This window comes from Suncus etruscus, chromosome 16, assembly GCF_024139225.1.
Source record: "Suncus etruscus isolate mSunEtr1 chromosome 16, mSunEtr1.pri.cur, whole genome shotgun sequence".
Classification (NCBI taxonomy): domain Eukaryota; kingdom Metazoa; phylum Chordata; class Mammalia; order Eulipotyphla; family Soricidae; genus Suncus; species Suncus etruscus.
In genome coordinates, this window is record NC_064863.1 from 33,989,144 (window position 1) to 34,001,364 (window position 12,221).

Genomic DNA, 12,221 nt, shown 5'->3' on the forward strand with positions numbered 1-12,221 from the left:
GAGCACTGCCGGGTGTGACCCCAAAACAACAAAAACCACAAAGAAAAGAAAAGGAAAGAAAAGAAGAAAAGAAAAGAAAAGAAAAGAAAAGAAAAGAAAAGAAAAGAAAAGAAAAGAAAAGAAAAGAAAAGAAAAGAAAAGAAAAGAAAAGAAAAGCAGAGCATCGGTCCCAGGTCTGTCACGGGTCGGCTGTGTGCAAGGAAAATACCCTATCACTGTGTTATCACTGCAGCCCCTAAGTAATCATTTATTAAGGAAATCCTCAGAGACTCAGTAACTTTGTACAGCAAAGCAACACTATTTTAACTATCCATCACTTAAAGAAAGAAAGCAATTTAATAGCTAGAGAGGCTTGGAAAGAGCACAGCAGTAGGGCTTGCACGCAGCTGATCCAGGATGGACCGTGGTTCGAAATCCCAGCATCCCATATGGTTTCCTGTGCCTGCCAGCAACAATTTCAGAGTGCCAGGAGCAATTTCTGAGCATGGAGCCAGGAGTAACCCCTGAGGGCTGCCAGGTGTGACCCAAAAACCAAAACCAAAACCAAAACCAAAACCAACAAAAAAAGAGCCAGAGAGGTAGCAAAGGCATTAAGGTGACTGTCTTGTACCCAATGGTGTAAGCCTGGATACTTGCACAATTACCCTCAGCACTACCAAGAGCATCTCTTGACCCAGATTAAATCTTTGTGCACCACTAGGTATGGCCCAATAGAAGAAGAAAACTTACTTGACTGCATTTGGATCCAAACTGGCATATAAATAATATAAGCACTTCATTCTTTCTTCAGTTTCCAGGTTATGGGGAACAAGATACTGAGCAAAGATTTTCTCTACCAGTAGTCTATGAAACAAAACAGACAAAAACCCTCTGAATTATAGCTATTCTTTATTTGACCAACCTCATACAGATAAAAACCAATGATGAAACTATGTCTGTAAATAAAATGAGAAGATCAGTATATGATCAGCTCCATTTCCTGGAAGTACAGTTTTAGATTTAGATCTACAATTGCTCTTTGTAGCTTTACTTCATCAATAAAGAGTTACCACAGGTACTTAGTAGTAAATATTAAGCTATGATTTAAATAGAGAATTCTCAAAACACACAATATTAATTTCCCCTGACTATAGCTCATCTCAACTCCCATAACGTCACTGAGGAAACTAAAACTTTTATACTAACAACCCAAGAAAATTTAAGCTTTTCCTATATGTATTTTAACTTCTTTCCATACTCCCTTACTATACTAGTAAAGTACATAAAAAGCCTGCTATTAATCAATGTATTTTGTATCCCAGTCTCAATCAACAGATTTTTGCATAGTATTTTTCACCCTCCTAAATCATTAATACAAAATCATAAAACAACATTTTTTGAAAATAAAAATAACTGTAATAGAATGCCTGTCTTGAATACAGGCAGGGGATGGGAAGGAGGGAGGATGGGCATTGGGGGTGGGAATGTTGTACTGATGAAGGAGGGTGTTGTTTGTGACTGGAACCCAACTATAATCATGTGTGTAATCATGGTGCTTAAATACAAAAAAAAAAAAGACAATAATGTTGCAAAAAGAAGAAAATAACTACTAATGACTAAATAATGCTATCTTGCCAGGCACTGTACTGGATAACTTTACCATCATTATTTTATTATATACTTGTAACAATTATGCAAGGATAGTTCTATCACTCCTTCTAAAATAAAGATAAAAAAGGGGCCAAAGTGATAGCAAAGTGGTAGGGCGTTTGCCTTGCAATTGGCTGACCCAGGACAGACCTTGGTTCATTCCCCCGATGTCCTTGAAGCCGGAAGTAACTCCGGAGTGTCACTGGGTGTGGCTCAAAAACCAAAAAAATAAAATAAAGTAAAATAAAATGTCCAGAAGTCAGTTGTACAAAAGCACAGATCTAGTATTGAACAGAATGGGCATTTGGTTTCTGGTGTTAATGATTCAAAAGTCTACTGTCTACTGCATGTAGTAGACAGATTCAAAAGTCTACATGTCGGGGCCGGGCGGTGGCGCTGGAGGTAAGGTGCCTGCCTTGCCTGCGCTAACCTAGGACGGACCGCGGTTCGATCCCCCGGCGTCCCATATGGTCCCCCAAGAAGCCAGGAGCAACTTCTGAGCGCATAGCCAGGAGTAACCCGAGCGTCACAGGGTGTGGCCCAAAAACCAAAAAAAAAAAAAAAAAAAAAAAGTCTACATGTCTACTGCATGGTCATTATGTTACCCATAAATCTTGATTAGATTATTATACAAATAGAGTATGTATCAATATGGAAAATTATTTAAAAAAAAATAGAAATTATTAAAAATTAAATAGGACTCATATCAGCACAGTACTCACTTGTCGTCGATGCTATTCTGATAATAAATATGCAGAAGTTTGTCTTTTATCCAGCTGACTTTCTCTGCAGCTTCCTTTCCTGCTTCACCGTGAAGACAATATTTCTTATAAAGCTGAGCCAGACCCATCATAGCTTCTTTTCTTACCCGCCACTAGAAAATAGGAAACTTATCGGATAAATCATATATCAAGGTTTCATATATTAATTTACAAAATGTTAACATGCTTTGACTAATTTGTACAATTACACTTCTGTGTGTTAATGTCAGCAAAATATTTTTTAAAAACGCAAATATGAGTATACTGTTAATTTGAAACCAAACTACTTTGAAAATTATCCAGTGCAAATTACTGCCAACTAAGTATAAAGAATAAAATTACACAGAATTTACCCGTTTATCCAGAGTTCTTTCTCTTACAAAGCCCAGTAGCTGATCATTAACTAAGGTAAGGTCTCTTTTGGCAGCTGTTATTATAGTAACAATAACATCATGACGAATAGCTTCTTCTGGATCATGTGATCTAACTTTCAAATACTCTGTAAAAAGAGAAAAAAAGTTAAATGTTAGTTAAGTAAATTATGTTTGGAATGACATAAAAGACTAATGCTAAGCTTTCATCAATAGTGAAAAAAACTGTAAAAAATGACTATTCTAAGAGAAACCACTTATGTAACCACAAACAAATTACAGTGCACTACTCTTTTTTTTTTTTTTTTTTTTTGGGTTTTTGGGGCACACCCGGCGGTGCTCAGGGGTTACTCCTGGCTGTCTGCTCAGAAATAGCTCCTGGCAGGCACGGGGGACCATATGGGACACCGGGATTCGAACCAACCACCTTTGGTCCTGGATCGGCTGCTTGCAAGGCAAACGCCACTGTGCTATCTCTCCAGGACCAGTACACTACTTTAAATAGCAGAATCTATCTTTTTTTTTTTTTTTAGCAGAATCTATCTTAATAGCTTAACATTTACACCAACTAATCTGGAAAAGTCAAATCTCAATGATATCAGTTTAAAATCTAAGAGGAAAATAGCAAAAGTTACAGTATGAACCCCACCTACCCAGGTTTGATCCCCAGTATCACAGATGGTCCCATGAGCCTGCCAGGAGTGATTTCTGAATGCAGCAGTCGGAGTGCTGCTGGGTGTGGCCCAAAAACAAAAATCAAAACAAACAAAAAACTAGAATGCTCAGTGACCTCTTTGAAAATATCCTAAATAACGTAAGATAAACAAAATAAAAATATTTCCTCCATGGGGCCGAAGAGATAGCATGGAGGTAAGGCGTTTGCCTTGCATGCAGAAGGACAGTGGTTCGAATCCCAGGATCCCATATGGTCCCCCGAGTCTGCCAGGAGCGATTTCTGAGTGTAGAGCCAGGAGAAACCCCTGAGAGCTGCTGGGTGTGATCCAAAAACCAAAATAAATAAATAAAAATTACCTCTTTTTTTGATAAAAAGCATCTTTATTATGTTAGAAGCCAATTATTATTATTATTATTATTATTATTATTATTGTTTTGGTTTTTGGGCCAAACCCGGCAGTGCTCAGGGGTTACTCCTGGCTGTCTGCTCAGAAATAGCTCCTGGCAGGCACAGGGGACCATATGGGACACCGTGATTCGAACCAACCACCTTTGGTCCTGGATCGGCTGCTTGCAAGGCAAACGCCGCTGTGCTATCTCTCCGGGCCCAGAAGCCTATTATTTAATACTAAGTATACTTTATATTCAAGAATAAGAAATTCTAGCTCATTTAGATTATTTTTATTATTATTCTATAGATCACTATATTTAATCATATTGAAATGATTCTTGCTCAAACCCAACTGTAATAAGCATCAACTTTTTTGTTGTTGTTGTTGTTTTGGGCCACACCCGGCGGTGCTTAGAGGTTACTCCTGGCTGTCTGCTCAGAAATAGCTCCTGGCAGGCACGGGGGACCATATGGGACACCGGGATTTGAACCAACCACCTTTTGGTCCTGGATCGGCTGCTTGCAAGGCAAACGCCGCTGTACTATCTCTCCGGGCCCAGCATCAACTTTCTTAAGAAACATTTTCAAGGAATTACAAAGTATTTTAATTTTATTTTTTGGTGTTTTTTTGTTTTGCTTTTATTTTTGGTTTTTGGGTCACACATGGCAGTGCACAGGGGACCATATAGGATGCCGGGATTCTATCCATGCATGCAAGGCAATTGCCCTACCTAGTCGTGGCTCAGGGCTTACTCCTATCTTTATACTTAGATACCACTACTGGTGGTGGTCAGGGGTCGACGTGGGATTATGGGGATTAAAGCTGGGTCTACCATGTGCTAAGCAAGCACCCTACCCATTGTACTATCCCTCCAAATCCAAATTCCAAATAATTTTTTGGGTCTCACCCAATGGTACTCAGAGGACCCACATGGGATACTGGGGACTGAACCCTTGTTGCCTACATGGCAAGGCAAGACTTTACTTTCTTTACTATAGATCCAGACCCTCCAAGAATTTAAATAAATGTTTTAAATGCAATTAATTATAAATATTAAATGGGAGAGGATGGCTACATTCAGTTGTGCTCAGAACATATTTTCAGCTCTGCACCGAAAAATTTACCCCTGGTAGGCTTGGGGGACCTTATGGGGCACTGGGGCCACACACCCCCTACCAGTTGTACTACTGCTCAGGCAATAAAACATTTTATTATTTGATGGACCTGAAATAGAACCAGATTAAAAAAATTTAAATATTAAAGTTAAGATCAAAGGTAAAATCTAAAATCAATTTGGGTGAGTACATTAGCATTCTTTTGTTTTTGGGCCACATCCAACAGGGCAGTGTTTAGGGTATCATGTGGTGCTATTGAACCAATCCATGGAGCTATCTCTCTAGCCCCCATATTAATAGCCTTAATAAATGAGAAAGCTTACCTGTGAGATCCTTAGCTAAATCTGGGTGATTCATTAAACAGTGACTTGCAAATTTCACACTTTCTAATCTCACAGGAACATGAATGTCATTAAATCTACACAGAAAAATTACTAAATGTTAGTTGTAAGACAAAATTATTTTCAAATAAGGTATTCTGAACATTATGTAAATACTTTTAAACAACAATAGTACGGATTAGCTCATTTATTTGTGTATTTTGGTGTTTGGGCCACACCTAGCAGTGATGCTCAGGGATCACACTTCTGGAGGGGACTGGAGGACTTTATAGAACTCTGGGAGGGAACCGGGTGCCTTGGCCAGGTTCAGGGCCAGGAAGTACTTGCTGTATATATTTCTCAAGCGCCTAAGATATCTAATTTAAAAATAAAATTCATCTATTATCTATTAGAATAAAGAAAAATAAAAACACTGCTCAATTCAAACTACCATCTTTTTTTGTTTGTTTTTGGGTCACACCCAGCAGCGCTCAGGGGTTACTCCTGGCTCTATGCTCAGAAATCGCTCCTGGCAGGCTTGGGGGACCATATGGGATGCCGGGATTCAAACCACCATCCTTCTGCATGCAAGGCAAATACCCTACTTCCATGCTATCTCTCTGGCCCCCAAACTACCACCTTTGTAGAAATTTAAAAGCTTAAAAGTGAAAATCAAAGAAGTCATTAAAGACAAAAAAGGCATCAAATAAAACACATTTGGGAAGATAGGGTTTTAAGCCACACCTCATCATTTTTCAAGCTTATTCCTGACTCTCTGGTCAGTGATCACTAATGGTTAGGTTCAGGGGAATCATACTGGGTTCTGGGAATCAAATCCAGATTGGTCAAGTACTAGGAAGCTCCATTCCCACTATACTATTTCTACAGACCCTGCAAATGCACAAACTTTCCTGGAAGAAAAAAAGTTTAAGAAAAATTAGTGCAGGGATGTGAGATTGAATGAAGAAGTAAATAACAAAATTTCACAATTTCCTGTAATTTCTTTGCCTTGCACGCAGCTCACCTGAGTTTCATCCCTGGCATCACATACGGGGCCTCCTCTATTCCCTCTCCCTTCCACTGCTAGAGAGATTGTTGAGTGTAGAGCAAAGAGTAACCAGTAAGCACAGCTGGAAATAGCCCAAAAATCATTTAAATAACAAAATTAATTCTGCTTCATTGTACTATTACTAATATAAATTCAGAGACTCACCCACAACTTTGAATACTGACAAATTGAGAAATACAAATTCTTTTTTTTTTTTTTTGTGGTTTTTGGGTCACACCGGCAGTGCTCAGGGGTTACTCCTGGCTCCATGCTCAGAAATTGCTCCTGGCAGGCACGGGGGACCAGATGGGACGCCGGGATTCGAACCGATGACCTTCTGCATGAAAGGCAAACGCCTTACCTCCATGCTATCTCTCCGACCCCAGAAATACAAATTCTTTTATTTTGATGCTAACCTTATTTTTCTTTACTTTTTTAAATTTAATAATCATTTTATTTAAATACTGTAGTTACAAATTTTTTTATAATTGAATTTTAGTCACAGAATGTACACTTCCCTTCACTAATGCACTTTTCCTAACACTAATACTAATTTCCCTCCTACCTAGCCCTGCCTGTCTCTGAGGTACATTCTACATCTCTCTCTCTCTCTCTCTCTTTTTTTTTTTTTTTGGTTTTTGGGCCACACCTGGCGGTACTCAGGGGTTACTTGTGGCTCTTCACTCAGAAATCACTTCTGGAAGGCTTGGGGGACCATATGGGATACTGGGGATTGAATCTGAGTCAGCAGTGTGCAAGGCAAATGTGCTCTACCACTGTGCTATCTCTCCAGCCCTGTTCTTGTTCTCTGTGATGTATGCCAGTCTCTGTGGTTGACAGGGTATCTATCTCATTGTTGTTTTGATTTGCATCTTCCTGATAATCAGTGATGTGAAGCATTTTTTTGTCTGTTTTGGCAAAACGGCCTGTTCTGAGCAAATAACTATTACGACAATCAGAAATTTTTCTGATTGGTTAGAACTTGAGTATTGAAATTAATAACTTTAAGGATGATATAACAATAACAAATGTTATTGTACATGATGAAAGTTTTATTAATAGAACAGATGAATTAAATATTGATGAATCAAAAACACTAGTAGTAAAACTCAACGTTTTTTTTTTTTTTTTTTTTTTTTTTGGGTTTTTGGGCCACACCCTGTGACGCTCAGGGGTTACTCCTGGCTATGCGCTCAGAAGTTGCTCCTGGCTTCTTGGGGGACCATATGGGACGCCGGGGATCGAACCGAGGTCCGTCCTAGGCTAGTGCAGGCAAGGCAGGCACCTTACCTCCAGCGCCACCGCCCGGCCCCAACGTTTTTTTCTTTTCTTTCAAAACTCCACTTTTTTTTGGGGGGGGGGCCACACCCAGCACTGCTCAGGGGTTACTCCTGGCTGTCTGCTCAGAAATAGCTCCTGGCAGGCACGGGGGACCATATGGGACACCGGGATTCGAACCAACCACCTTAGGTCCTGGATCGGCTGCTTGCAAGGCAAACACCACTGTGCTATCTCTCCGGGCCCTAAAACTCCACTTTTTAATCTGAATCAAATAACCATGCAAATACGAGGTGAAGTTTTTTTTTTGTTTTGTTTTTTGTTTTTTGAGTCACACCTGGCAGCGCTCAGGGGTTACTCCTGGCTCTTCGCTCAGAAATCGCTCCTGGCAGGCTCGGGAGACCATATTGGTTGCCAGGATTCGAATCACCAACCTTCTGCATGCAAGGCTATCTCTCTGGCCCCCTGAAGTTTTTTTTTTAAATCAAATTTCACAGAAATTTTAGCCCTACAAACAAGCTGCAAGCTATTTACAATTCTAAGTTCTTGTGAAAAAACATTAAAAGCATACATCATGATTTAGATACATTTAAGTAAGCTCATAAACTAAGATAAATAACAGTGAGTGAATTAAGTTCTGGACCAAAACATAATTTACTAAAAAGCCTGAGGCACTGAAAGATAGTATGGTAGGTGTGACTGATGTCCCCAATCCATTTGATCCTCTGCATCCCATATGGTCCCCTACTTAATGATTAAACACACGTGGGGCCTGTGAGGGGCGCTAGAGGTAAGGTGTCTGCCTTGCAAGCGCTAGCCAAGGAAGGACCGTGGTTCGATCCCCCGTGTCCCATATGGTCCCCTCAAGCCGGGGCAATTTCTGAGCGAAGAGCCAGGAGTAACCCCTGAGCATCAAACGAGTGTGGCCCAAACCCCCCCCCCCCAAATTTAAACACACGCAAATTATAAATTATGTATCTGTGAAATTTATTTTATATTCTCCAAGAGAGGTAATAAAACAAGAAACTTAAACAACAGATACTTATATAAAAAAAAAAAAACCGTCTTGGATAAAAACAGCAACAACAAAAAAGAACCCCTTCAATTAAAATTTTTCTATAGGAGCTGGAGCAACAGTGAAGTGAGTAGGACATTTGTCTTGCAGGTTCAATCCCTGACATTCCATATGGTCCCCACAAGCCCATTAAGAAATGATTCCTGGGCCCGGAGAGATAGCACAGCGTTTTTTGCCTTGCAAGCAGCTGATCCAGGACCAAAGGTGGTTGGTTCAAATCCCGGTATCCCATATGGTCCCCTGTGCCTGCCAGGAGCTATTTCTGAGCAGACAGCCAGGAGTAACCCCTGAGCACCGCCGGGTGTGGCCCAAAAGCCAAAAAAAAGAAAAAAGAAATGATTTCTGAGCACAAAGCAGGAGTAAACCCTGAGCAGCATCATGTGTGATCCAAAAACAAATTTTTTCCTATTTATGGTTTAATTAAATAGACCATACAAACTGTCTCTAAAACATAAAATTTGAATCCACAGATTTTATATTTCCTTACCGTCCAAGAAAACACTGCCAAAGTGGCCGATTCTGTGTTGCTAAATCAGAATCTTTAGAACCAAACAATTTAGCTAAAAGCCGAACAACAGCTAATCGCTCTTCTCCATCATTGCTCTGCGGGGAAAAGAGAAAATAAAGTAACCTATAGATAAGATTTAAATATTAGTTACAAGAATGATAAATGTAAACCTACTTATTAGCTACGTATTTCCATATTTTTACATATATAAAATGCAAAAATTAATTTGCTTCTACAACTAATCGTTTGTTCTCATATTTCACTTTCCAACTAAAAAATAAGTATGCATATTCCATCCAGTGCTTGCTTACAACTAAAATAATGATATCCACTGAATTCCCAACAAAGAAAAAATTTCTGTAATTGTTACTCTATGATTCCTTTTATGAGAAATCTTTCCTGCAATTGTCAAGATAAAAAATATAAATTTTCATTAGGAACATCAAACTTCCTGGAGAAATAAAACTGAAGATCGTTATTATTTAGAAAAACTTATTAATAGAAGAATCTTAAGAGGATTTAACATGTCAAATGAACCAAATAAGACAAATACACAGTAATTGGGACATAGAGATAGTCAGCTGGGTTTATTCAATCCCTGGTAGCCCACATAGAGTAATTCTAGAGTAAGAGCTAAGAATAACCTCTGAACATTGCAAAAGCAAACAAAAAAAGAAATTTGTGGATCCATAAAGTATGTATAGTAGTATGTCTAGAAGAGAATACAGCCAAACAGCTACCCTGAAAAAGAAAATAAACACAGGCCGGAGAGATAGGACAGTGGCAGGACAGTTGCCTTGCATGCAGGAGATCCAGGACGAACAGTGGCTTGAATCCCTGCATCCCATATGGTCGCCCATGCCAATCAGGAGCGATTTCTGAGTGCAGAGCAAGGGAGTAGTGACCCCTGACAACCCCCTGCTGGGTGTGACACCAAACCAAAAACAAACAAACACGAAAAACCCCAAACATTTAAATTATTCTCAGAGAATGAAAACTAAAACTCTTACTCTGAAATTTACGACTACATGGATCAGATATATAACAAAAAAGCATAAAATAATCTAGTCTATCTGCTTAGCATATACTGCTAACTCAAAAAAGGCAAACCCCTGTGAAACAAAAAGTACCTAAACTACTCTGAATCTCAGTTTCTTAATTTGTGATGAGAAACACTGGTACAAGTTAAGATTACAATTAGAATACAAGTGATGCCTGTTGTAAGGCAATAAACACAATATTCCTTAAGATTATATTATTAGTGCTGCATAAAATCTTCAAAATGGCATTGTTCTGTAGAAACATAAAAAAAATATGGAGTAATAGCACAGCAGTAGGGCAATTTGCCTTGTACATGGCCGACCTGGGACAAACTTGGGTTCAATCCCTGGTATCCCACATAGTCCCCCAATCCTGTTAGGAGCGATCTCTGAGTGCAGTCAGGAATAACTCCGGAGAGCCACCAAGTGTGGATCCAAAACCAACCCCTGCCTTGCATAATATATATATTGAAACTGCAGATAAGACACTTGTCTTGGGGCTAGAGAGACAGTATGGAGTCAGGGCATTTGCCTTGCATGCAGAAGGATGATGGTTCAAATCCCGGCAACCCATATGGTCCCCCGAGCCTACCAGGTGTGACCCAAAAGAAACAAAAACAAAACAAATAAACAAACAAACAAAAACACTTGTCCTGCACAAATTCAATCTTCAATCCAGGACAGACGGTGGTTTGAATCCGAGCATTCCTATGATCCACTGAACACTACCAGGAATGATCCCTGAGCTCAAAGCCAGAAATTAGTCCTGAGGACCATTTAAGATACTCAACCAAAAAGCATTATATAATTACAAAGTATTTATAGCAAATGAAAGTGACATCTTTCTAATTTCAAAAAGAACAATGTGTCAAGATTTTCTAATCTTCTGAAAAGTTATAAATTCCTTGCTGAACTGGATATAAAGATTTGTACTGCAAAAATTTTGTCCTTTATATATAGATGAGACATATTGTGCAATCAATAACTTTGATCAATTGCTTGAAATCATCCAATGTTTGCAAACATATTTGTATGCATGTTAATGTCAACATCCATTATACTTAGAACATATTATAAGCTCCAGGCGCCAGAGAGATAATACAATAGGTAGGACTTTGCCTTGCACAGGGCTGACCCAGGTTTGATCCAGGCATCCTATATAGTCCACCAAGCCAGGAGCAACCTGAGCGCTGCTGGGTATGGCCCAAAGAACCCGCCCCCCCAAAAAAGGGGGGGGGGCTCCTAGAATGTCATTTTGTATTTATTAGATATTAAGAACTATTTATTTTTGGTTTTTGGGTCACACCCAGTGGTGCTCAGGGGTTACTCCTGGCTCTGTGCTCAGAAATCGCTGCTGGTAGGCATGGGGAACCATATGGAATATCGGGATTCAAACCACCGTCTGTCCTAGGCCGGCTGTGTGCAAGGCAAACTGCTGTGCTATCTCTCCGGCCCCTATAAAGAACTATTTAAGTTTTGCACTACAAATTAATTTAGATAAGATCAATAGTTCTAATTTTTTTAAGGTATGACTTAATAAGAAGTTAAATGAACTGAAAATTTACTTTTACTATGTGACATATTTTTACTCAAAATGAAGGGGTTAACATTTACACTCAACTCTTACCTTCAGTTTGAATTCAAGTTGCGGCATGACAGATAATAACAAATGAGGATCTATAGCAAAAAGTTCCTGAATCAGATCAAACACATGTTCTGACAAATCACTTACTGATGATTTTCCCAGCACCAGGACTTGATTGAAGAACTATCAAACATAGAAAAAAGGTTTATTTAATCTAAAAACATGATTAAATTTTTAACTTGTTACAATGAGTAAAGTGTTCACCTTGCACATGGTGTCCCTGGGTTAGATCCCTGGTATTCCATATTGTCAACCAAGCAAAATTAGGAGTGACTGCTAAGTATGACCACTCTCTCTACCCCAAAAAAGAGAGGGAGAGAGGGAGAAGAGGATGGAAAGTGAGGAGAGAAGGTAAAAAAGAGGG

General features: G+C 39.3%; 2 protein-coding genes and 1 long non-coding RNA gene across 3 annotated transcripts in view; 1 reads left to right on the top strand and 2 right to left on the bottom strand.

The window, feature by feature from the left end:
- The window catches only part of LIAS (lipoic acid synthetase), a 939,974-nt gene that overhangs the window by 321,552 nt on the left and 606,201 nt on the right, over positions 1-12,221 (top strand). The window lies entirely within an intron of this gene.
- Positions 1-12,221, bottom strand: part of LOC126032527 (uncharacterized) — an 891,448-nt gene that overhangs the window by 113,921 nt on the left and 765,306 nt on the right. The window lies entirely within an intron of this gene.
- PDS5A (PDS5 cohesin associated factor A) overlaps positions 1-12,221 on the bottom strand; it is a 131,450-nt gene that overhangs the window by 53,784 nt on the left and 65,445 nt on the right. The window contains exons 8-13 of the mRNA XM_049790096.1: positions 11,840-11,980; positions 9,152-9,267; positions 5,267-5,361; positions 2,744-2,889; positions 2,352-2,503; positions 730-843 (exon numbers count right to left, since the gene is read on the bottom strand). Coding sequence (XP_049646053.1) covers positions 730-843; positions 2,352-2,503; positions 2,744-2,889; positions 5,267-5,361; positions 9,152-9,267; positions 11,840-11,980 — 764 coding nt within the window. The remainder of the gene's footprint in view (positions 1-729; positions 844-2,351; positions 2,504-2,743; positions 2,890-5,266; positions 5,362-9,151; positions 9,268-11,839; positions 11,981-12,221) is intronic.